The sequence below is a fragment of the Miniopterus natalensis genome, chromosome 2 (assembly GCF_054644295.1).
Source record: "Miniopterus natalensis isolate mMinNat1 chromosome 2, mMinNat1.hap1, whole genome shotgun sequence".
NCBI lineage: Eukaryota > Metazoa > Chordata > Mammalia > Chiroptera > Miniopteridae > Miniopterus > Miniopterus natalensis.
The window spans coordinates 13,081,606-13,105,234 of NC_142082.1; the positions used below are offsets into that span (position 1 = coordinate 13,081,606).

Consider the following 23,629-nt stretch of genomic DNA (forward strand, 5'->3'; position numbering starts at 1 on the left):
GTTCAGTAGGGAGGACAAGACACACAGTGAAACAGTGACCTCAGATTGAGATTACTTAGGAGAAAATGCTGGAGAGAGTCCTACTTACAATGAACTATTTAAGGGATAATATAGGCTGGAGTCTTTAAAAATGTCTTTAAGGTGAAAAAAATATATATTAAAATAAAGATTGAGGTAAAGACTTATGAAGGCTGTTTGGATAGAGCCTAACAAGTTGGGGTGAAATAGATCTGAGCTTTAGTGCTAGCTCTGCCGCAGAATGTGGATTTGGTCAAGTGCCTTGCCTTAAACCTTGGCTTCATCACCTATCAAATGATAATGATACATTATCTTCTATATGGAGCTGGTGAAAACTGAAGCAGAGAATAGCTGTAAAGTGTTGTCTTTAAAAGGTAAAAATACATAAGTGGTAGATTTTTAAAGTATTTATTATTTTATTCAGAATTACCATATTGTTGGAAAGATACAAGGTTACCCTGTTATTTACCTAATCAGATCATAAACAGCAAGGTAAAATTAATGCAAAAGATTTCTGAAGTGCATGAAGGTCAAGTGTAAATGGCTCATGAATTACCTGCTACTTATAACTATGCACTTGATGTCTATAAATTTCTTGTTCTTTGCGACTATTCATTTGATGATGCTTCAGTTTGAAATGTTAATGAATCACATTTCTCTTATGGTAAAGTGTTGTCTTTTCCATGCAGAAAAAGAATAGATGACCACTGATCTGAGATCACTCAGGGCATGAGGAATTTGGTTAGTGTCATGTAGTTTACACACACACACATACACACACACACATGCTTAAAGAACGTAGATTCCTTTTTATATTCATTATTGTTGTATATGTCTTTTTTTCTCCTTTTTTATTTTTGTATCCCACTCTTTTCTTTTTTGCCACTTTATTGAAATATAATTGACATACAACCTTGTGTACACTTAAGGTATACAGTGTGATGATTTGGTACACTTCTATATTGCAAAATGATTACCGCTATAAACCACAAGGTTAGTTCACAGAGTCATCACATCATATCATTACAATTGTGTGTATGTGTGTGGGTGTTGAGAACATTTAAAATCTACTCTATTAGCAACTTTCAAGTATATAAAACAGTATTGTTAACTATAGTCACCATACTGAGTATTAGATCCCCAGAACTCATATATCTTATAACTGGAAATTAGTACCCTCTGGTCAACATCTCCCCTTCCACTCCCCTCCTCTGCCCCTGGAAACCATCATTCCACTCTGTCCTATGAGTTAGGCTTTTTTTTAGAGTCTACATATAAGTGAGATAACACAGTATTTTTGCTTCTGTCTGACTTATATCATGGCATAATGATTTCAAGTTCTATCATGTTCTCAGAAGAGCAGGATTTTCTTCTTTTCTATGGCTAAATATTTTATTGTATGTACCTGTATATATATAATATTCCATTGTATGTATCACATCTTCTTTATCTATTCATCTATCAGTGGACACTTAGGTTGTTTCCATGCAGATATCTATTCAAACAGTGACGTTGTTTTCCTTGGATAAATACCCACAAGTGTGATTGCTAAACCATATGACAGCTCTATTTTTTATTTTTTTAGAAACCTCCGTATTGTTTCCCATAGTGGCTATACCAATTTACACTCTCGCCAACAGTGCACAAGGTTCCCTTTTCTCCAAGCCCCCATAAACACTAGTTATTACTTGCCTTTTTGATAATAGCCATTTTAACCGGTGAGAGGTGATATCTCATTGTGGGTTTTTTGTAATTTATCTTTATTATTGAAAGTATTACAGATATCTCCCTTTTGTTTCCCCATTGATTCCTTCCACCATGCATCAGCCCTCCCCCAACCAGGCCTTCACCACACTATTGTCTGTGTCCATGGGTTATGCATATGTGCATATAAGTTCTTTGATTAATCTCTTCCCACCTACTCCCCCCCCCTCTCTTCCCACTGAGATTCCCCAGCCTGTTCCTTGCTTCTGTGTCTCTGGATATTTTTTGTTCCTCGGTCTATTTTATTAGATTCCACATATGAGTGAGATCATGTAAAACTGAATCAGGAAGAATCAGAAAACCAAAGCCCTGGTCTGGATGGCTTCATAGGGCAGTTTTCTAATTCTTTAAGTTGTAGGGTAAAATAGTTTACTAAAAAAATTTCTTGCTTTTTGAGGTAGGCCTGCAGTGCTATGAACTTCCCTCTTAGGACTGCTTTCACTGTGTTCCATAGATTTTGGGTTATGTTTTCATTTTCATTTGTTTCTAGGAAATTTTTTATTTCTTTATTGATCTTATTGGTAACCCATTCATTGCTTGATAATATGCTATTTAGCCTCCATGTGTTTGAATGTTTTGGAGTGTTTGTACTGTAGTTGATTTCTAATTTCATGCCCTTGTGATCTGAGATGCTTGATATGATTTCCATCTTCCTGAACTTGTAGACTTGTGTCCTAACATATGGTCTGTCTTTGAGCATGACCCATGTGCACTTGAGAGGAATGAATATTCTGCAGCTTTGGAGTGAAATGTTCTATAAATATCAATTAAATACATCTGATCTAGTGTGCCATTTAGAGTCACTGTTTCTGTGTTGACTTTTTGTCTGGAAGATCTATCCAGTGAAGTCAGTGGGGTGTTAAAGTCCAGGACTGTGGCTATATTGCTGTTGACCTCTCCCTTAAAGTCCTTAAGATTATTATTGATAGGTCCTTATTTATTGCCATTTTAATTCTTTATGCCTATGTTTCGCTCTCTATTTCTTATTATTATTACAGCAGTCCCTTTAACATTTTCTGCAATGCTGATTTGGTGGTGATAAACTCTTTTAGCCTTTTTTTGTCTGGGAAGCTATTTTGCCATGTATTTTAAATGATAGACTTGCTGGATAGAATAGCCTTGCTTTCAGATTCTTGCTTTTCATTACCTTGAATACTTCATGCCATTCCCTTCTGGCCTGTAGAGTTTCTGATGAGAAGTCAGCTGACAACCTTATGGGAGCTCCTTTGTAGGTAACATTGCTTTTTCCTTGCTGCCTTTAATATTCTCTCTTTGTCTTGAATTTTTGGCATTTTAATTATGATGTGTCTGGGTGTGAGCCTCTTTGGATTCTTTTTGCTCGGGACTCTCTGTGCCTCCTAAACTTGTGTGACTTTTTCCTTGACCAGGTTAGGGAAGTTTTCTGCCATTATTTCTTCAAACAAGTTCTCTAACCCTTGCTTACTTTTGACCTCTTCTGGCATTCCTATAATGTGACTATTGTTACGTTTCATGTTGTCCCGCAGCTCCCATAGAATGTCTGCCTGTTTTTTCATTGTTTTTTGTTTTTGGATCTCTGATTGAGTGAAAATCTTGTGGTTTTGATTTTGCATTTCCCTGAAAATTAATGATGTTGAGCACCTTTTTATGTATGTGTTAGCTATTTGTATGCCTTTTTTGGAAACAATGTCTGTTGGGGTACTCTGCCCCCTCCCTTTTTTTTGCTATTGAATTGTAGTGTTCCTTATACATTTTGGATATCAACTCCTGATCTGATATATGATTGCAAATATTTCAGTTCTTTAGGTTGCCTCTAATGCTGGTGATTGTTTATCTTGCTGTGCAGAAGATTTTTAGTTTGATATTGTCTCACTTATTTATTTTTGCTTTTATTGCTTGTGCTTTTGGTATTATATTCCAAAAATCATTGCCAAAACCATTGTCAAGAAGTTTTTTGCTATGTTTTCTTCTAGGAGTTGTTTGGTTTCAGATCTTACATTTAAGTCTTTAACTCATTTCAAATTAATTTTTGTGAGTGGAGTAAGAAGAGGCCCAAATTTATTCATTTGCATGTGAATATCCAAATTTACCAAAAGCATTTATTTAAAAGATTAATTTTTCCTCATTGAGTATTCTTGGCTCCATTTAGTTCACCATGTATGCATGTGTTTATTTCTGGACTCTTTATTCTACCCACTGGTCTATGTGTCTGTTTTTATTCCAGTACCATACTGTTTTGATTTATATAGCTTTATCATATAGCTTGAAATCAGGAAGTGTGATGCCACCAGCTTTATTCTTTTTTCTCAAACTCACTATGGCTATTCAAAGTCTTTTGTGGTTCCAAACAATATTTAGAATTGTTTTCCCTACTTCTATGAAAAATGTTTTTGGAATTTTGACAGAGTGCACTGAATCTGTAGATCACATTGGGTACTGTAACCATTTTCATGATTTTTAATTCTTCTAATACAAAATCATAGGGCATCTTTTCATTTATTTGTGTATTCAATCTCTTTCATCAGTGTCTTATAGTTTTCAGTGTATAGATCTTTCTCCTCTTTGGTTAAATATTACTACTTTTCAGTCTAGTTATTCTTTCATAAAACAATATTTAATGAGTATGTTCTAGATTCAAGCACTGTCCTAAGATCTGGGGATGTATCAGTGAACAAGACATGTAAATTACCTGCTTTTGTGATAAGTAGATTCCAATAGAAGGAGACAGACAGAGATTAGAAAAAGAGATGAATGATAGCAGATAGGTAGGTAGATAGGTACATAGAGATGATAAATAGATCGATTAATTATAGATGATAGATAGATAGATAGATAGATAGATAGATAGATAGATAGATGATAGAAAATGGATGGATATAAATGATATGTGGTAGATACGCAAGGTAATAGGTTTGTAAAATAGAGAATGATGTGTTGTAGAAGCTTAAGGGAGGAAACTACTTTAGCTTGAATTGTCAAAGGATATTTCTCTGAAGTAGTGATATTCAAACTGAGATCTGAGTGACAAGAAAGAGCAAAGGGATATACTTGGGTAAGGGACAAGAAAGGACATAGTCCCTGCCATAGAAACCAGCTCATGTACCAGAATGATTGCAAAACAACAATTATGGCTGGAACATACTAAGAAACAAGAGAATGGTAGAGCATAAAGCCAATGAATGAGAATACAGAGTAGATAATATTTGACCATGTGGGCCTTGGTGAAGCTGAGATGTAGAAAGATCAGACATAAAGATATTTAACTCATAATTTTCTCAGATAATAATTGTGAGTAATAGGTAAGTGCGTTTACTTCCTCCTACATTCTTCTAACCCCCATTTTTCCTCTGTGTTCTCAGGCCACTGTATAATACATACAAAGCATTTGAGAAATTAAAATGCACAGCCTTTGGAGAGATTAAAGAGTAATTGCATTCACTCAGCAGGTCTCTTATCCACATAGTATGTACTAGTTACTAATAACAATATTTATAGTAATGGCTAATGTTTAATGAAAATTGTGTCAATTACATACACTTTGCATATATCTTGCTCAATCCTCATGAAACTCTGTGAGTGCATACTATTATTAACTCATTTTCAAATAGGGAATTAAATTGCACATGACAAAGCATAATTTCATCCTTCAAATATTTATAGTTCATTAGATAGACACTTGAGCTAAACAATTCTAGCCCATTGCAGTTGATGTCACTATGGAGGTCTGATAAGAGCATAGAAGAGAGTGGAGTGAGGAGAAATTAGAACTGTCTTTTCATTTGACATCACAATGACCCTGCTGCATGAAGGGTGTTAAGGCACACAGTGAGTAAGGGGTATCTTTGGGTTTCTACCTCCTGACTCACTGCAGTGCCCTAGCTAGCTCCCATTGTGGTCCCTTCCAGTAATTCACAGTCAGCTGTCAAATTACCAAAGTTGCATATTATCTCTTTCTCCAGTATTTGCTTTCTAAAATCAGACCCTTTGAAGAGTACAATTGTTATTACAAAATAATGCATGATTATGGGTGACACGGTAGCAGACACAAAGGCATAGAGCATGTGCATGCCCTTCATATAAATGCATTTTCTTAACAGGACCTGGAGTCAGGATCTGAGAGTGGAGCAGATACCATTTCAGTAAATCAGACTCCAGTAAATTTGTCTTCTAACACCGAGTCCACTGACCTACCATCTTCCAACCCAGTGGCCAGTTCTGGAACCAAACCCAAGTCTACGGTAAGTTGTAAATGATAGTCAGTTTCAACATGAAGCGTTGAAGATCATCAGGTAAGAGTTGATATTTCATCCATTCAATATAGAAGAAATACTCTTCGAGCCTTAGTTGCAGTGGCTTGATAGTATTTAAGTACAACTCAACGTATGCTGTTTGTTTTATAAATAATAACACAAGTGCTTCACCAGTACTTCATGGTTCCAGAATTTTGCAAAATATGGTATTAAATGTTGTTGCTGGATGCTCAGAACTTTAAAGAACCAAGAATGTAAAATTGAAGTTGGCTCTCTTTGCATTATTATCTTGACAATACTGCTTATCAGTTGGAAAATTGCCTCTCTAAGCTTAGATAGATAGGTATAAAATCACAAATTTTATGTGGGTGTTAAATGACGTAGCTCATGTAAAGTGTTTAGTGAAATGTTTGGCACAGAATAAATGCTGAATAAATGTAAGCTACTATCATTATTATGATGCTTCATTGGCTTTACAATGCTACCAAAACAAATAAAAAAGAGAATGACCACATATAATATTACAGCATGGTGAATTGTGAAAAAAAGACAGCTTCCTTTAAGTAAAAAGTTGAACTGCAACAGGAAAGCAGTATTTGTCTCTGAAAGGTAACATTTATGGAGGAAGTAATTACTACTTCAAATATCTAAGGTCCCAGCAACTCCAAAATAACCTTTCCTAGTTTAGTGAAAATCATAGTGTTGTATTATTTTTTTTTAAATGTCCATGTTAGCCTAACACAGAGAAATAAGTTTGGGTTCTTTGTTTGCCTGCCTTTAAATCACAAGTCTGAAATAAGACTCAAGAGAATACTGTACTCTGAAATTAAAACATAGTAATATGTTCATTTGCAAGCATACCTAGAGCATTTTTGACAGAGTAAATATTTATTGAACACCTACTACATGCCATGCATTATGCAAGATGATAAAGAGTCAGAATAAAACATAATCTCTATCTTTAAACAGCTCACAGTCTAGCAAAGGGAGGTAGGCAGGTAAACAGTGAAATGCAATGACATGCCATAGTGTATATATTGAAAATAAAAGACGCCAATGACATGCTACACAATGTATTTTGGAGTACACTGAAAAAAATGGGTCAAAAAATGTGTGCCGCCTCACCGGTATGGCTCAGTGGTTCAGAATTGACCCATGCACCAAGAGGTCACCAGCTGGATTCCTGGTCAGGGCACATGCCCCAGTTGCAGGATTGATCCCTAGTAAGGGGCATGCAGGAGGCAGCCATTCGATGTTTCTCTCTCATTGATGTTTCTGTCTCTCTCTCCTTCCTTCCTCTCTCTCTAAAATCAATAAAAATGTATTTAAAATAAATAAAATCTCTAAAAATAAAAGCAATAATAATGTGTGCCAAAAGGCTAACCTCAATGAAATGGTGCTCTTCTTTTTCATAATGGGTAAAGAAGGTTGAAATACAAAATTAAATATGAAACTCGATCTCATTTCACCACTTTCTTATTAAGGCAAAAGATAAAAGCCACTCAACAGTTTCAACTTGAAGGTTTGAGAAACGTTGGAGCATTGTTAAAAATGGAGCATACTGGGGACAAGTATGGGACTGACATATAATAAGGAAATCAAAAGGAAGGTGGATTACCTTTTTAAAGGTATTTATGCTGAAGAGCAGTTCTTTTCACTCTGATATTTATGGCATATTCCTCTTTTACTTTAGAATAATTACCATTGGTACCCACTACGTCTCCCTTGAAACATACATATTTTAGTGTATGGTAACCTTATAATTTGTGACAATTTATACAGCTCTGTACATTTCGTTAGTCTTTCTTCAATACCCTCATGTTTATGAATGTGGTCAATGTATTTCTATTAAAATACATACATTACTTTTTATGATAACCATCTTTGGTAAAGTTTTAAAATGAAAAACATAAAGCCATCAGTTTTCCAAGGACTCTAATCCCTTAGAGTGTTTTATGATGGGTTTTTATTCAAATTGTTCATGTTTTGCCATATCAGTTGACCAAGCTATTCACCCCCACAGGCAAAATTTAAAAATACTTAAAATCAGTTATGGAACAAAACATATTTTTTCATGCACCACAAATCAAATATTTACTGAAAAGCTGTCAATGTTGAATGAAATCAGATGTGAGTATGTATTCAGCTGTTTAGGTGTGAATGGTGACCTGGGCACACAATCACAGCTTCATAGTGATGCCATAGCTCATTAGACGGTGAGCAGTGAGGATCATTACATAATTGACTTGTGCTCCAAACACAGTCTTCCTCTTAAAGACAACCACATCCAGACCAATACTGCAGGTAGAGCTAGACAACTAGACGTGCAACTCCGTCCAACAACTGAACTATAATTTTGTACAATTCTCTAGCCAGCCATGAGAAGTACCCAGGAAAAAAACACTCCACTGTCAAATGCAACTGACTTTTAGGAAATTTCTTTTAAAAACTGGCTAATAATGAAGGAAGCCTGAGAAACAGGCTTTTGTTTTGGGGGGAGAATGATGGTTTTAATTTGCGGGCGCATTTTATTTTTCATTGCTTTTGGTGGTATTTTTTTTAGCACCCCCTTTTTACTACAGCTTGAAAATAACTTGGGGCCATGGATCAATTTTATGTTTTTAGTTGTTCCTAGGTTAGAATATTAGAATGAAAAATTGTACCTATTTTATGAGATATTATACAGATACTTTCACCCTCAGTTGTGAGCTCAGGAAATAAGTGATGTGTAATGGTTACTTTGTGAAAAGAGGGAGAACTCGGGTAATCTATAATGCTGTTCTTTCCGTCATGAATGAGAATGTTAATTTTAACATTAAGTAAAAACATTAAATTCTAAGAACGTTTACTTCTAACATCCACCTTAAATGAACTAACCTCCATAATATCACAGTTTTACAGAATGCTTACTTTCATTCAGGATTATTTAATGTTATATTTGATTTGCTGCTATGTGGTCTATTTATAACGGTGACTAACTACCAGAAATATTTGGCTTTCCTTTTGTGTGTAAGCTCTCTGGGTTTCTAAGTGCCTATTTTTCAATAAGGTTTCTTCTTTTATATTTATTATTAGAAGGGGACCAATGAGTAATCTTTAGATTTTCCATAAATACCGCATACATACATACATACATACATACACAGGGGTGGGCAAAGGTAGGTTAATAATAAGAAATAATGCAATAATAAATAAATTAGTAATAATACAAGAATAAACTTTGTGTTTCATGTATTCACAACTGGAAACCTACTTTTGCCCACTCCATGTATGTATGCATGTATATCATGCTGAAAATTGAGCGTTAAAGTAGGTTTCTGAGGTGTATTTCACACTGACTCACTGTAGGCACTAGGCTGACATTTCTCTGGCCATGGTATTCAGTTGCTTGCATTGGTCCTATATTAATTCATATGGGGTTGTCACATGAAAGACTTTAAAGCTGGTCACTAAAACCCCAGAGGTTTTATTGTTGTTTTTCCTAAAGACAGTGATAAGTGTATATTTTCAGAAAATCACTAGTTTTCATACATTTTTGAAGAAAGAGACCAAAAGAACAACAACATATTTTAATTTGTAAAATAACTGAAGGAACAGGGAGAGTCTAGGATTCTGCTATGTAGAAAAACTGAGAGCATCATTAAAAGCAATACATATTTTTAATTTAGTCTAAATTCCCCTTCCCACCCCCAGAAATTCCTTTAGTTTCCTTGTGATAGAATTATCATAACAGTGATGAGACCCTAAGTCATTTGGGCATGTTGGAACCACAGCTAGACAGAGCAACTTTGAGTATATCCTAAGCTATCTAAAGCAGTGTTGCAATATATTGGCATTCATATCAGAATATACTGAGTAGTGGAATTACAAAATAATTGAAGACATCAAAAACAGCAGTAGGTATTAACCTTCATTATTGTAATTGCTACCAGGTACAAAAAGACAGATGCATCTTATTCCTGCTCAAGGTGGCAATGGTAGCTGGAATTCCACCCCTAATCCTTTCATCATTACCACCAAAATAGCGATGAGAGAGGTGATGGGGGAAACAGCAGATCGTGAAGGAGCAGGAGCTGAAGGCAGGCAAAATGGCACCCAGCCAGAGAATGCCAACTCTTTTAAAGAGTGTTTCAGAATAAATCCTGCCAAAAGGCTGCTAGAGAGTGACCAATATAAAGCCTTAAGAGCATGTCCTGACTCCAAGTTTATGGTCATTTCTGATAATGTTAAAAAAGAAAAGACTCCAGTGCCACAGTCAACCTGACACTGCTTTATCCAGACATTCACATGCCAACAACCGGGCTTCACAATCAATATAAATTGGTTTCTGATATATCAGAAATAAAATGTCACTAATGTTTGAATTCTCAAGGTACACAAGAACAGTTTCATTGAAGAATAAAGAACAGTGGCTGATTCATCCAAGCGTGGCATAGGTTATATTATTTTAAAATCATTTTCTAAATCATTCATCTATTATGGCTTTTTTGTATGTGTTTATATGCATATATGTGTATGTGACTAGATTAAATATATATGTTATATGTATATATATCAGATTATATTAATAGATAGATATAGAGGTAGAGATGAAAGAGATAGGGACAGAGATAGAGAGATTGATGATATAGATTAGATATAAAGATGTAGATGTAGATAGATATAGATCGACACAAACATAGACATAGACAGACGTGGATATAGACATAGATATATAGACATAGACGTAGATATAGACACAGACACAGACACAGACATAGACAGATAGGCTTTTGGAGAATAACATCAAGGAATGGATATTTCCTGATGTTATTTTCCAAAATTTTGTGTGGAATAATTCTTAATTATATAAATTTTCAATAAAATCAAATCAGTGATTATGAAGTTTTTTTAACTTTTTTAATTTCTCAATTGCGGTTGACATTTAATATTATATTGCTTTCAGATGTAAAATGTTGTGGTTAGACATTTATATAACATAAAAAATGATCCCCTCAATAAGTCTAGTACTCACCAGGCACCACAAATACTTATTACAGTATTATTTACTATATTCTTTATGCTATATTTTATATCCCCATGACTAGTCTGTAACTGCCAATTTTTACTTCTTAGTCCCTTCAACTTTTACACCAAGCCCCGCCCCCAACTCCCCTCCCATCTGGCAACCATCAGTTTATTTTCTATACCTATGAGTTTGTTTCTGTTTTACTGTTTGATTATTTTGTTTTTTAGATGTCACATATAAGTGGAATCATATATAATTTGCCTTGTTCTGTCTGACTTATTTCATTTAGCACAAAACCCTCTAGGTCATCCATGTTGTCACAAATAGTAAGATTTCATTCTTTTTACAGCCAAGTAATATTTCATTGCATATATGTACCACCACATTCTCTTTATCTGGTTGTCTATCGATGGACACTTACTTTGCTTATGAAGTTCTTATATAGCCATATGACTATTATTCAATATAAATTTTAATAATATATTTATTAATTTTGTGTAAGACTGTTATTCAGGATAAACACAAATGCTCGTTTATTCATTGTTACCAGGTGTGGAGTGGGATGGTGTCTGTATCTAGGATAGGAGATCTGAGGTTTAGAAAGATCTGAGAAAGGGTTTCAAAAGAGAAAACCTATAATATAGAAGAACAGAGGTCATTGGGCATGTTTTACAACCAATAATCAACTTAATTGTTACATCTGTAAACAGAGGAGTTCCATGTAAAGCTGCTTAAAAATAGAAATTACAAAGCCCATAAAGTACTGCTTTGATGGAGAGCTATTTTTTATTAAAGATATCAGGGACAATCTGATTGGAAATATGACATTGATCCATGATGAATTAGCCCCACATAATTAGAAAAAAATTCTTGACCTGAGATTCATGGGTGGATTTAGGTGGTGCCTGAACCCTCTGAAATTGTATTTTAAATTATGTATGCATGTCAACATTTACACATGGGAAGACTGTCAATAACTTTGTCAGGCTCTCAAAAGACTTAGCAACCCCTATAAACATTTATTCAAGTTTCGATGATTCGATCAGTTATCCAGTGAAATCTGATAAACGTGCAAACATCTTTGTTACAAATAGTACACTTCAAGCAGTTTGACAGGAATTGATTTATTTGAGTTTATTTTGTAGTCCAGAATCCCATAGTATCCCCTGTGCAATAAATTAGGCTATGCTTCATGGCTAAGCTAAAGTCTGTATGCTTGTGATAATATTGAATGATATACTCAACTGAATATATTTAATGGTATATTTACTTCACTAAAACTTTAAAAAAACAACAACATGTAGATGCTGGAGTCCAACTCACATCATTTTAAAGTATCATTTAAAAGCCAATTTATAGGGAAAATTATAATAATGTCTCTCATTTTGTTTTACCAAGATATTATATACTATATTTTTATTTAAATGGTTATTAGATAAATTTTTTAAACAAAGCTGGTAATTTCACTAATGCTATCCACTATTTAAAACAAAATAGAGAAACAAAGCATTGCCTTTTTTACAAATAGGAACTGAAAATACTCCGTTTTGCTCAAGTCTTTGAAAAAATGCAAGGTAGTATATAAAACTGACTAGAACTTAAATAGTATTTCATAATAAAACATGGTAATTGAAGAAAATAGCACAGAAAAAGGAAATACTGGCACACAGAATTTTCAAAGAATGCTTAGTAGTTTCTTACGGAACATCAAAAATTAAATTAGTATGATTTGCAAACAAAAATGTAATGGTCTTAGCAAAATGTCCTTGATTGTAATGCTTTTGAATGTAGCAATTCAACTTTAATATAGCTATGCAATAATATTAAAGTATGTGGATTTTTAAAGAAATATTTGTCTTTTCGACTAAGGTCCTCATTGTTTATGAGAAAGAAAAATGAGGCAAAATTTATTGCTGCTGTTGTTGTTTTTAAGAAAAACTGAGTAACCAGAGAACTGGAAAAAAATGTTTCTTTTAAAAAATCATTCTGTGATTATTACAATGACATATTTCTTAGAAGGTTATGATTCTAAAGCATAGAGGCTTTCATTCACGTGTTCTGGATTTGAAATAATAAATATGTAATTCACTAACCTTGAGCTTTAAAAAATAGAAACATTTTTCATAGCCATTTGCTTTTATATTCAAAATAAATTCAAAATTCTGTTATTTCGTGTGTTGGAAGATACTCCCTCTGTTTCCAATCCATTCGCGCGTTAATTTGTAACAATATTGTCAGGGATGGGATTTCCAATCTCCACATGACCTCCTCACAGAAGCCTTTTCACTTTCACCCTAGTTTCATTTTGCCAAGAAAAGTAAAGTTTGTACCCAGATATACCAATCCTTAATCCTAAACTCTGAGCACGTGGTATTTAAATAATTTTTGGAGTTGGAAAAATTGTTTATCTTGTTTGTGTTTAGTTTAAAATAATCTTGTTACTTAGATGTCTGGAGCAGAATTCCTGAAATCAAAAGAAAGACGGGGAAAATGGAACACATGTGAATGATGGGAGAATGAAAACTGAGTAGATTCTATTAGGACAAGAAACAAAATTTTTAATCATGTCTGCAACCAAAGATTTGGTCATGTGAATAGTACTTTTGTATGTTATCATCATTACAGTGAGAAAATTTTAATTTTTCTATGTGCTGATGTTACTTTTCGAATTCAGCTCATACTTTCATCCAAGAGAAATAACAGCTTCCGGTTATTTCTGGGCAGTGCGAGATGGCAAGCAAACAGCGTGCCACATCACAGCAACCAAGAACATAATTCACAGCCCTAAGCAGTAATAATAACCGGTAAGCCACTTCCACAGTCCTCACTTTCTGCAGTTCAAACCTAGTTGTCCCAAAATTCTAATTATATATTCAGTATGTTCCCATTGTTATCTACTTCTCTACTTCGATTCTTTGACAATTAATTCTTCCCCTGGTAGCTGATGGCCTCTGCACTCACTTCTTAAAGACAGTTGAGGTCAGCTGAAATGTTTAACCAGGGACTGCATATGATATTCAATAGCAGTTCTATGAAGTTTGCACAGAAGGCCTTCTCAACTGGAGTTTTGAGCTATTGACCACATACCAGACTTATAAATGAAAAAACAAAAGCGTTAATCAGATATTTGAGTATTCTGAATATCACACATCTAAAATAGCTGCAGTCAGGTAACAAGAATATGAAAGTAGCGGAACTGTTTTATCTTCATGGTGTCCTAGGCACCATCACTTGAAACATATCAATATTCTTGACTATTCTGGGTACTTAATGAGCATTTTATGCGCTGGTTTTTGTAAACAAGAGTTCATATTCTTTAGGTTATTGATGCCACTGTCACTCTTTAGCGATTCTCTGTTCTTTCCACTTGAACAGCTTGTTGTAATCCGGGTGGCTTCTGGATGAGTAAACTCCTTCAAAGAAAAATCAGCTAATGTTCGTGAAAACGTCTCCAATTTTTTCCTCTTTACTGTAGGTTGCAGCATCCATTTAATTTTCATGTTGCTCTGTTGATTCATTTTAGAGGCCCTACCCTTGTATAAATAGCAGAGTAACTACTGCATGGGCATTTACCAAATTAGTCATAATTTGAAATGCAGAGAATCAAACAAACAGGCTATAATAACTGAACAAATCAGTGCCATTCAGGCTGGGCCCTCTGGGGTGCCTCCCCCCACAGAGAACTGCCTTCCTCCACCTGCCCCTAGCCAGACTTATTTACTTTTATCTCTTTTCTATATCAGCTTTCTGAATAATGTCTTCTTTGATTAATCCATAGCACAAACGTTGTTGAAACACGAGACTAAAATAATTATATGAGCAAGGAAAATGTTATAGAACTTTTTGTGAGTCCAGGCAGCCTCTGATATATGTCTGCTTCATTTCCAAGAACATCCTGATGAAGCAGCCCCCAGAACTTCCCTGCTGCTAGAGCAACATATTCATCCCTGAAGTTTCATCACCATCACCGCTGAGTCCTGAACTGTAGGGACAATAAGAACCCAAAAGGTGTGAGAGAAAGCAGACTTGATCAGAGCAACTCAACTTAGCCCAGGTATAGGGCTCTGCTGGCCTAGATCATTCAATTCAGACACAGAGTAAACAATGTTACTCACTAACTGCTTTAAAGAATGTTGTTATCGTACATTATCCATAATCCCATTTGCTGTATAAATTGGAAGAGACATTACAAGGACAGGAGCTATATGCTCCCTGTGTATCTTTTCAATTCAGTTAAAGTTGTTAGGAAGTTAGGCACATAAAGGAAGCTCTCTCTTTTTTTTTTTCTGACTAATTAAGGACTTTCAATATTGTTATAAACAAAGAAAAACGTAATCAGATGTCTGAACTTAAACTAGATTTCTAATAAGAGCACAGAGGTTTTAAAGGCTTGTAAACAGACAAAATTGGTTTATTTATATAAACAGATAAAATTGATTTATATACAATATTTTTATTCTCTATATAAGAATATCTTTGTTTTTTATTTTGTTTTTATACCAATGCATTTTACAGTGCATAAGAACAATGTCTCCACCCCAAGCAGATACAGAGAAAATTGCTAACCCAGTTAATGGTCATAAGTTTTATTACCATATATTATTTTCAAATATTATCTTTTACTCCAAGAGAACATTAATACACCACTGACTTAAAATTCTATAGCTTTTGGATAATTGTTGGCTCTTTCAAAGTATTTTTTAAATATATAAAAACAATAGTACAGGTAGGCCTCTTATAATTACAAAGTTATTTTGGGGCAGGGAGTATAGGACATATTATACCTTGAAAAGGATAATATTCAAAAACAGATTGACACTAAGTAAAATAGTATCATCAGAACTTTGAAGAATAAAAAGTGTGGTAATTGCATCATCTTGCTTTTTGTTTTCATGTTTGTTTGGTTTGTTTCTTTTTTTCTTTCAGAATGCTGCCATCTTCTGGTCAAATTGTATATCACTTCACACACAAAATAGATTCACAATTTGAGGCAATTTAGGTTTATATAAGTTAACCTTTTATCATTATAAGTCACCTATTTAAGATTTGTGCCTCCAATGTTCCAAAAATAGAGAACTTTAAATGACTTTTCAGGAACTTGAGGCAGTTAAATTCGCAGAGGAGGTTTCAGGACTTGTAATGCTATCAAAATATATACAGCACAGTAAATGCTTATGATACAGATAAGGCAAAGTACCTCTACAGAATATTTGTCTTTGTTCTATTTCTGTTGGAACCTATGGCTAAGTATAGTTAACCAATTTTGACATATAGTTGCTATCTTCATTTCTACAAACTTTTAATTTTCAGAGCAGTTCACCTTGAAAGAACTTTTTATAGTATTTTATTTTTAAAACCCTTAATGAATGTCCTCTTTATGACAAAAGGATTCTTGTGGCTAACTCTTGTCTTCTTGTCAGAATTTTTCATAATTGTACCTTCAAGTTATTTATTAAAGAATATATAATTAAAAGGGCTAGCTTTGGTATACATGAATGTGATTACTTCTTTCTTCCATATTATACCTTTTTCCTTTTAATTAATTTATTCAACAAAGACTAGAGCTCTTACTATGTTCCAATCTCTATGGGAGGTGCTGAAATTTCAAATAGAAGATGCTGTCCTTAGACTTAAAAGCATGCAACTTAGTAGATTCCTTTAGCCAAGTCTTAGAAATCTTCACTGTACCACCAAAAACTTTTTAATCTACCAAAACCAAAACTAGTAAATAACAGTGAAAGAGTACGAAGCGCCTAAAAGACTCATTAGCTACTGCTTTTTGTCACTAATGATTTCTACTAGATTTTTTTTCCTTTATTATATTTACAATTTGCTGACACATATAATTCACCTCAAATAGCACTATAATCTCAGCTACAGTGATCAATATTTAACAGGTGAAGAATCTGAACACAATGAGACCCACTGACTTGAGTCACTCAGCAAGAGTCAGGATTACATATTGGCTAAAAAGAGTAGCCTTATCTTGATTTTGTCACGTGCAAGACCTCTACAGGTGAAAGCTGGCAGTTATTTTGCCAGACTTTAGAATGGTAGGAAGCAGAATCCTCCAGGAAGAAGAGTACTGACCACACTAAATGTCCACTCTCCTCTGTGCTAGTGATGAATCTGTAAAATAAAGCACTCCTCCCACATGCCCACTGCCTTATTTCTTAACATTTCTAACTATTATTACAAAATCACACTTTCTATTCTAACCCTGTTTCTTTCCCATATTCAAAAATTGCCTAATTAAAAGGGTCAGTAAGGTCGTGGGCAGGGAGAAGTGGGGTGAGGGAAGATTGCATGCCTTTGGAAGATTGCAAGGCAGGTCCTCTCCAGCTCTGCCTTGTTCCCTAACAGCACTGCACTGGTTTCTTCATTATTAAGAGAACAGATAAGTGATCACATACATTGTTGAATAATATTTACCAGATCCTGTGAAAATGCTCTCCATAGTCTGTATAAGAGAAAATATAAGCCATTGCACAAACATTAAGCTTACAAATTCATTTGATCAGTTCCTCCCAGTCAAAGCATTCTCTTCTCCTAGAAGACACAGCTAAGACTACGTGGGACCTGCTTTCCTCTTTGGGGTGCTTTTTCTTGGAGCAGTAATCAGATATGATTTCAACTTTTCAGTATTCATGCTGGTGAAAATATTAGAAGAAATTAAAAACTACAAGTTGCTCTAACAAGTATCCTATATGTCAATATTTCCCAATATTTTGGGAGCTGACATTTATATATAATCTATATTTCTTTTCCAGGGTTTTTAAACCCCAATTTAATACATCACTCAGTTACATGTAGTTTGTGCTCTTCTTTGAATTAGAATGGTAGCCACGCTTTGAATTATTTTTTTTAATGATTTTTTAAAATTCTCATCACATGCCAAAAAAGTTGTGGAAATTTCCAATCTAGATATTAGATTTAAAGAATTTAGGATTGAGTCGGCCTTCTGGGAGTCAGAGGTTAAGTTGTAACTTGGGTTTGGAGAGCTCCCTGGAACTCCCTGGAGAATCTAAATCTGTAACCAACCACATGACCATTGACAGAGCATGTCTGTTTTATTGAGACCTATTTCTAGAGATAAAATGTTAAATATGAGAAATCACAGATTAAAAGAAGATATAATTCTTTCATTTATAGCATTTCCATACATACCTCAAGCAGAAAATATCACATAGTACATATAGTTTGTCCTTCATTAATGCCTTTTCTGTTTTATCAAATTCTTTTGAAAATTGATTAAATTTACATTAAATCTGGATGAACCAATCCCAACCTGGAAATTAAGGTAAAAATTTCCACGAAACAGAACAATATGTATTCATAAAATTATTAACACTTTATAAAGTTGGGTACACTTTATATCTGAATTCACACTTATGTGTTTTATCTTTTTTCTTCTTTAGTATACATTAAGCTAGTTTTAAAATATTTTTATTTTAATTAAATAATTTAACAATCCCTTTTAAAAGGATATTTGTAAAGATTCAATGATTTATGGAAGTAACTCTCTTAGCAGAGTGTTTGATGCATAGTAAGCCTTTTCCCAATGGCAGCCATTATTATACTTCAATTTATACAGCAGATGTGCTCTTTAAAAGGAGTACATAAAGTTATTTTTTGTGAATCAATTAATATTTTAAATAGTATATTTGCATTTTGCTTAAATTCTATGGCAAATTGTTCTTTGAACTGAATCAAATTCTGGTATTTTCTATACTAGCGTGTATTAAGGAGAGACAATTGAGAAAGGGGCCAAGACAATGGGGTTAACTAAGAAGATCAACAGTCCATAAAGGACATCCTTGTCCTACATGTCCTAGCATAAGATAAGGAGTGATTTACAGAGTCAAGTTCCCAGAAAGACTGGAATATTCAACCACAGGGAAAAGCGATAGATATGAAGGAGCCTTTTGATCATCAGGGAAACTCCACAGCGCACTTTTGTATTCAAAGTGACACTAATGAATGTGGTCATTATCTGTGAAGACAAGGATTATGAAAAAGATTAATAATTCAGTCACCCTTCTTTGCATCCATCTTAATACTTGTCATTTGAGTTTCAGCTCTAGCCACGGCTTGTTGCTTTTTCTAGCTCTCCCTCTTTGTTACTATTCTCTGAGCCAACACATGGTGGATGCCAGGTCATGGTGCTGATGACATCTCAACCATCTTTCCTCATTAGGGACATTCTAAAGAACGTATATTATAAATTAGAAATACACATATTCTTGGCAGATTTGTTCATCTGGCTTCTTAATAGCATAATGCATAAGGCCGCTTTCTATGTGAGCAAAACTTGTGTGCCAAACAGTAAGTTAAGCTGAGTTAATATGATTCATATTACTATGACTCATATTTCTTTTAAAATGAAGTATCTTTTGTGCTTCTATTAAATGTCCTGTGTCAATCAATGGCACGTTCCTTCATACTCCAGAAGTTGAGGAAAGGCTTTAACATTTGGTTAAAATATGACAGAAAGTTCATGAACTGTGTTTATTTTTTAATTGTAATATGAATACGAGCAAGTGAGCATCAGCGTTCCATCAACGATGAATGCAGAGACTTTCAGGAGGGGTTTCTGCGCTCCGCTGGCGCCTCTGAAGAAGTGATGTGCTGTCCACGTCACTGTGGAAGAATTTGTCTGGACGTTTTGTCCAAATGCTGGTGCGCTGACCACCGGGCCCAGAACAATACTGCCATTTGTGCACGGAATAGCTGTAAACACGCCACCCGCGGAAGCACTGAATTATATTGCTGGCCGTTCTCTCTATAAATGTTTAATCTCTGTTAGCAAGGGTTAAGGAAAGCGGGATTTTGAATATTTGATGTGGAATTTTCTGGAGCTTTTAAAATCATCCCTGGTGAAGTCAGTTCTCGTGAGCCCCATTTCTTTCAGGCATTTATCATCCCACTTCCCATGATCAAAACCACACATGCACATACACATTTAAAAGGCAGTAACAAGAAAAGTGATGAAGAAGATGTGCCCATTCCCCAACTGCAAAATCTTAAATTGCAGGTCAAATGAATGACCTCCCAATTTGTATTAATCATTAGTTACCTGCCTCCACCGCTCCCTAGTCAATGCATTTTCAAGAAGCTTGAGCTCTTGAGAGTGAATCAGTAAAGCCCACCCTGGCTTTTATTTGATCCTTTCTGATGGACTTGCTCAGTAGTAAAGATTCTTTTAAATACCAAATAGTACTTTCTGATTATTTACATTTTATTAACTTATTCAGTAATTATTTATTGAATGTGTTCTATGTGCCAAGCACTATGGTAGATACTAGAGATACAGTAGACTTTCTCAAGGAAGCTTACAGTCAAACAGGGAGACACACTAATAAACAGCCAGTTCTAACTCAGAGAAGGCTGGGCAAGCCACCTAAACTAGTTCTGAGGGCATCAGAAAGGTGGCATACAGAAGGTGCTCAGAAATAATACTTTATTACTTAAGGGCAGATGGATATCCCCTGGTGAAAGTGTAGAGAACCAAGGGAAGAACTTTCAGGGGAAAACAGTAAGAGCAAAAGCATGGAGGTCAGAAAGCCCACAGCACATTTCTGGAATATCAAATGGTTTGATCTGTCACAAAACAAAACAATGAGGCCTGAACTGAGGTAGCAGGAATGCAGAGGAGGAGGCATGGAAGAATCCAAGGTATATCGAGGAATCATAATCTATGTAGTAAAGTAACATAAAAATGTAAAGAGGAGGGAGGAAGCAAGACCTCATAATGACTGAGCAACTAGAAATATGATACCCAGACAAGGAATGTCTTTGGCATCCACTTTCCATTCTCCTGAAAATTATCCCCAATTTTTATTTGAGGATCCCTCCTCAGGACCCGGTTCATATGGTGTAGCAAGTCTGTCCCCAAGAGTACACTGCAAGTGAGCCAAAGCCACCAAAAATACTACAATTTCCCTGGCCAGTGTCATGTGTGAGGCTGGATGAATGCGTGTCTGTGTTGCCAGTGGGGTAGTGAGCGAGGCTGGGACCCACTGTCCTAAGCTAGTCCGATTACGATTTGAATATCAGGACTTTTGTGAGACCTTCTAGGAAAGAGGCTCTCTTCTTTGCCTTTGAGTTTAGAATTGCAAGATATGAGATTAGGGCTGCTTGTATCCTCTTGCTACCCCAGAAAAAGAAACTGAGAATGCAGCCAATGTAGAAAAGCAGAGCTGAGTGAGGGAGCAAGAACATGCAGGTTTTGGTGACATTGTTTGAGTCCTGCTTTCGGCCACCCCTGAATCCAACCTTACAACCACCCCTGAAGCCAGCCTTACAACTGGACTTTTCAATTATGCAGATCAATATGATTAAGCCACTTGTAGAAGAAAGAGTCCCAGTGAATACAAGAGTTAAGGGCAATGTCTGGAGTGTTTAAAGATACATGTCTAGAGCTCCAAGGAGAAATCTTCCTTGTGTTATTTGCAGATGGGTGATTCTAAACATGAGATGACACCCAAGTGACATGAGAAAAGACAGAGAGAAAACCATGGGAAACACCAACAGTTGATCAGTTAGTCACTTAACAAATGCTTATTGAGCACTTACTCTGGCAAACACTACATTAGTAACTAATAGCAATAGTAACTATTATAAGTCCTTGCCCTTTTAGAGCTGACAGTATATAGGAGGGGAAAAATAACCAAAAAAGTAAAGTATATTAGCATATTTAATAATGATAAGTTCTAAACTGAAAGAGAGGAAGAATGAGTGGGGCGTGGGCTGTCAGACAGTGATTAGGTTGGGCTTCACTAAGAAGCTGACACTAGTATTATTTTAGTTTTCAATTAAAGTTCACATTCAATATTATCTTAGTTTCAGGTGTATAGCATAGATGTTAAACAGTTTATAATTTGTGAAGCATTTCCCCAGTAATTGAAGTACCCACCTGGCACCATACATAGTTATTACAATATTAATGACTATATCTCATATGCTAAACTTTACATCCCCATGACTATTCTCTAGCTACCAATTTGTACTTAATCCCTTCACTTTTTTACCCATCTCACAAATCCCTGCCCCTCTGGCAATTGTCAGTTTGTTCTATGTGTCTATAAGTCTGTTTATGTTTTGTTTGTTCCTTTATTTTGTTGTTTAGAGTCTACATATAAATGAAATCATATGGTGTTTGTTTTTCTCTATTTGACTTATTTCACTTAGCACAATACCTTCAAGGTTCATCCATGTTGGCTGACAGTAGTATCTGGAGTAAAGATTGGAAGAAAGTGAGAAAGCAAATGATATCGATCTCTGATCAGCAAGTGCAGAAAGCTTGGGGCAGGAGTGCACCAGGTGTGCTTGAAAACCAGAAAGTGGTCAGTGAGCTAAGGCTCAGTGAACAAGAAAGAGAGAGAGCCCAGGGCATGGAAAGCCTCATGGGCCACAGGGAGGACTTTGCGTTTTATTCTGAGTGAGATGGAAACCCTGGAGAGGGTTCTGAATAACGATGTTACATGATCTGACTTAGGCTTTAAATGAGCTGCTGTGGCTGCTGTGTTGAGAATAACCTGCCAGGCAAGGGAGCAACCAGGGAGGTGAGCGTAACTGTCCAGGCAAAAAAGGACACTGGCTATGCCAAGGCGGTAGCAATAGTGGTGGAAATAAATAAATAAATAAATAAATAAATGAATGAATGAATGAATGAATGAATGAATTTTTTAAAATTATATTTTTAAGGAAGAAAAAACAAATTCTGGTGGATTGAATGCCCCTGTAAGAGAAAGAAAGAAGTCAAGGATGTCTTCAGGGTTTCTGCCTGAGTGACTATAAAAATTAGAGAAATCCTCAGAAGAAACTGAATTGGAGTGTCCAGAACCATAGTGAGAGTGTGCTCTCCCAGAACTCCACAGAGCATCGCTTTGAGAACGAGGGCATGGCTGACACTTTCAAATGCTGCAGGAAGACCAGGCAGTAAGACAAGGGCGGAAAACTGCCAATATGATACAACAGAAAAAAGGAGGTTTTCGGTGATTTGGGTGGGAACAATTGGTATCTTTTTTTTTTTTTTTTTTTTGCCGAAGTCAAAAATACTAAACTTATTAGACTAGAAAAAAATCTATTAAGTTCAACCAAATTCAACAAATCTGATCCATGTATACAAGACATGGAAGAGAGAGATAGGAGTTGAAGACATGGTATGTGTTCTCCAGGCACTTAGAACTGTAGGGTAGACATGTGAGCGTCGGTCATGCATCTGTGTGCCCCCATTCTCCAAGCATCATCAGAGACCAGAGTTGAGCGGAAAGGGCATTGCTAACATTGGTACCACTTATTTTTACTCAGGAAAAACTTGTATTTGTTCTAGAAACACTGAACCATTAACATCCAACTCTCACCTTACTGCCTGTGAGGTCTGTATAGCCTAAAACCTCAGAGTATATGTGTTCACGCCAGACCACCTAAGTTCATCTCCCAGAAGTGACATGTGCCAACTCAATTCACAAAACATATGGTTTGAATGGAAAGTGTCCTCTGATAGAAAACTAGTATTTTGTAAGCTTTCTTTTCCCACATAGGGGAAAACTGCCTTGCATTTTCAGTTGGGCAAATCCCACTACATCAACCTCAGGTCCCTACAGCA

The 23,629-nt window shown here is 35.4% G+C and overlaps 1 protein-coding gene across 4 annotated transcripts in view; it reads left to right on the forward strand.

Annotated features, from left to right (window-relative positions):
- DLC1 (DLC1 Rho GTPase activating protein) overlaps positions 1-23,629 on the forward strand; it is a 322,808-nt gene that overhangs the window by 78,605 nt on the left and 220,574 nt on the right. For all 4 annotated transcript variants that reach the window (XM_087814132.1, XM_087814133.1, XM_087814134.1 and 1 more), the window contains one exon: positions 5,859-5,999. In XM_087814132.1, the coding sequence (XP_087670258.1) occupies positions 5,859-5,999 (141 nt within the window). The remainder of the gene's footprint in view (positions 1-5,858; positions 6,000-23,629) is intronic.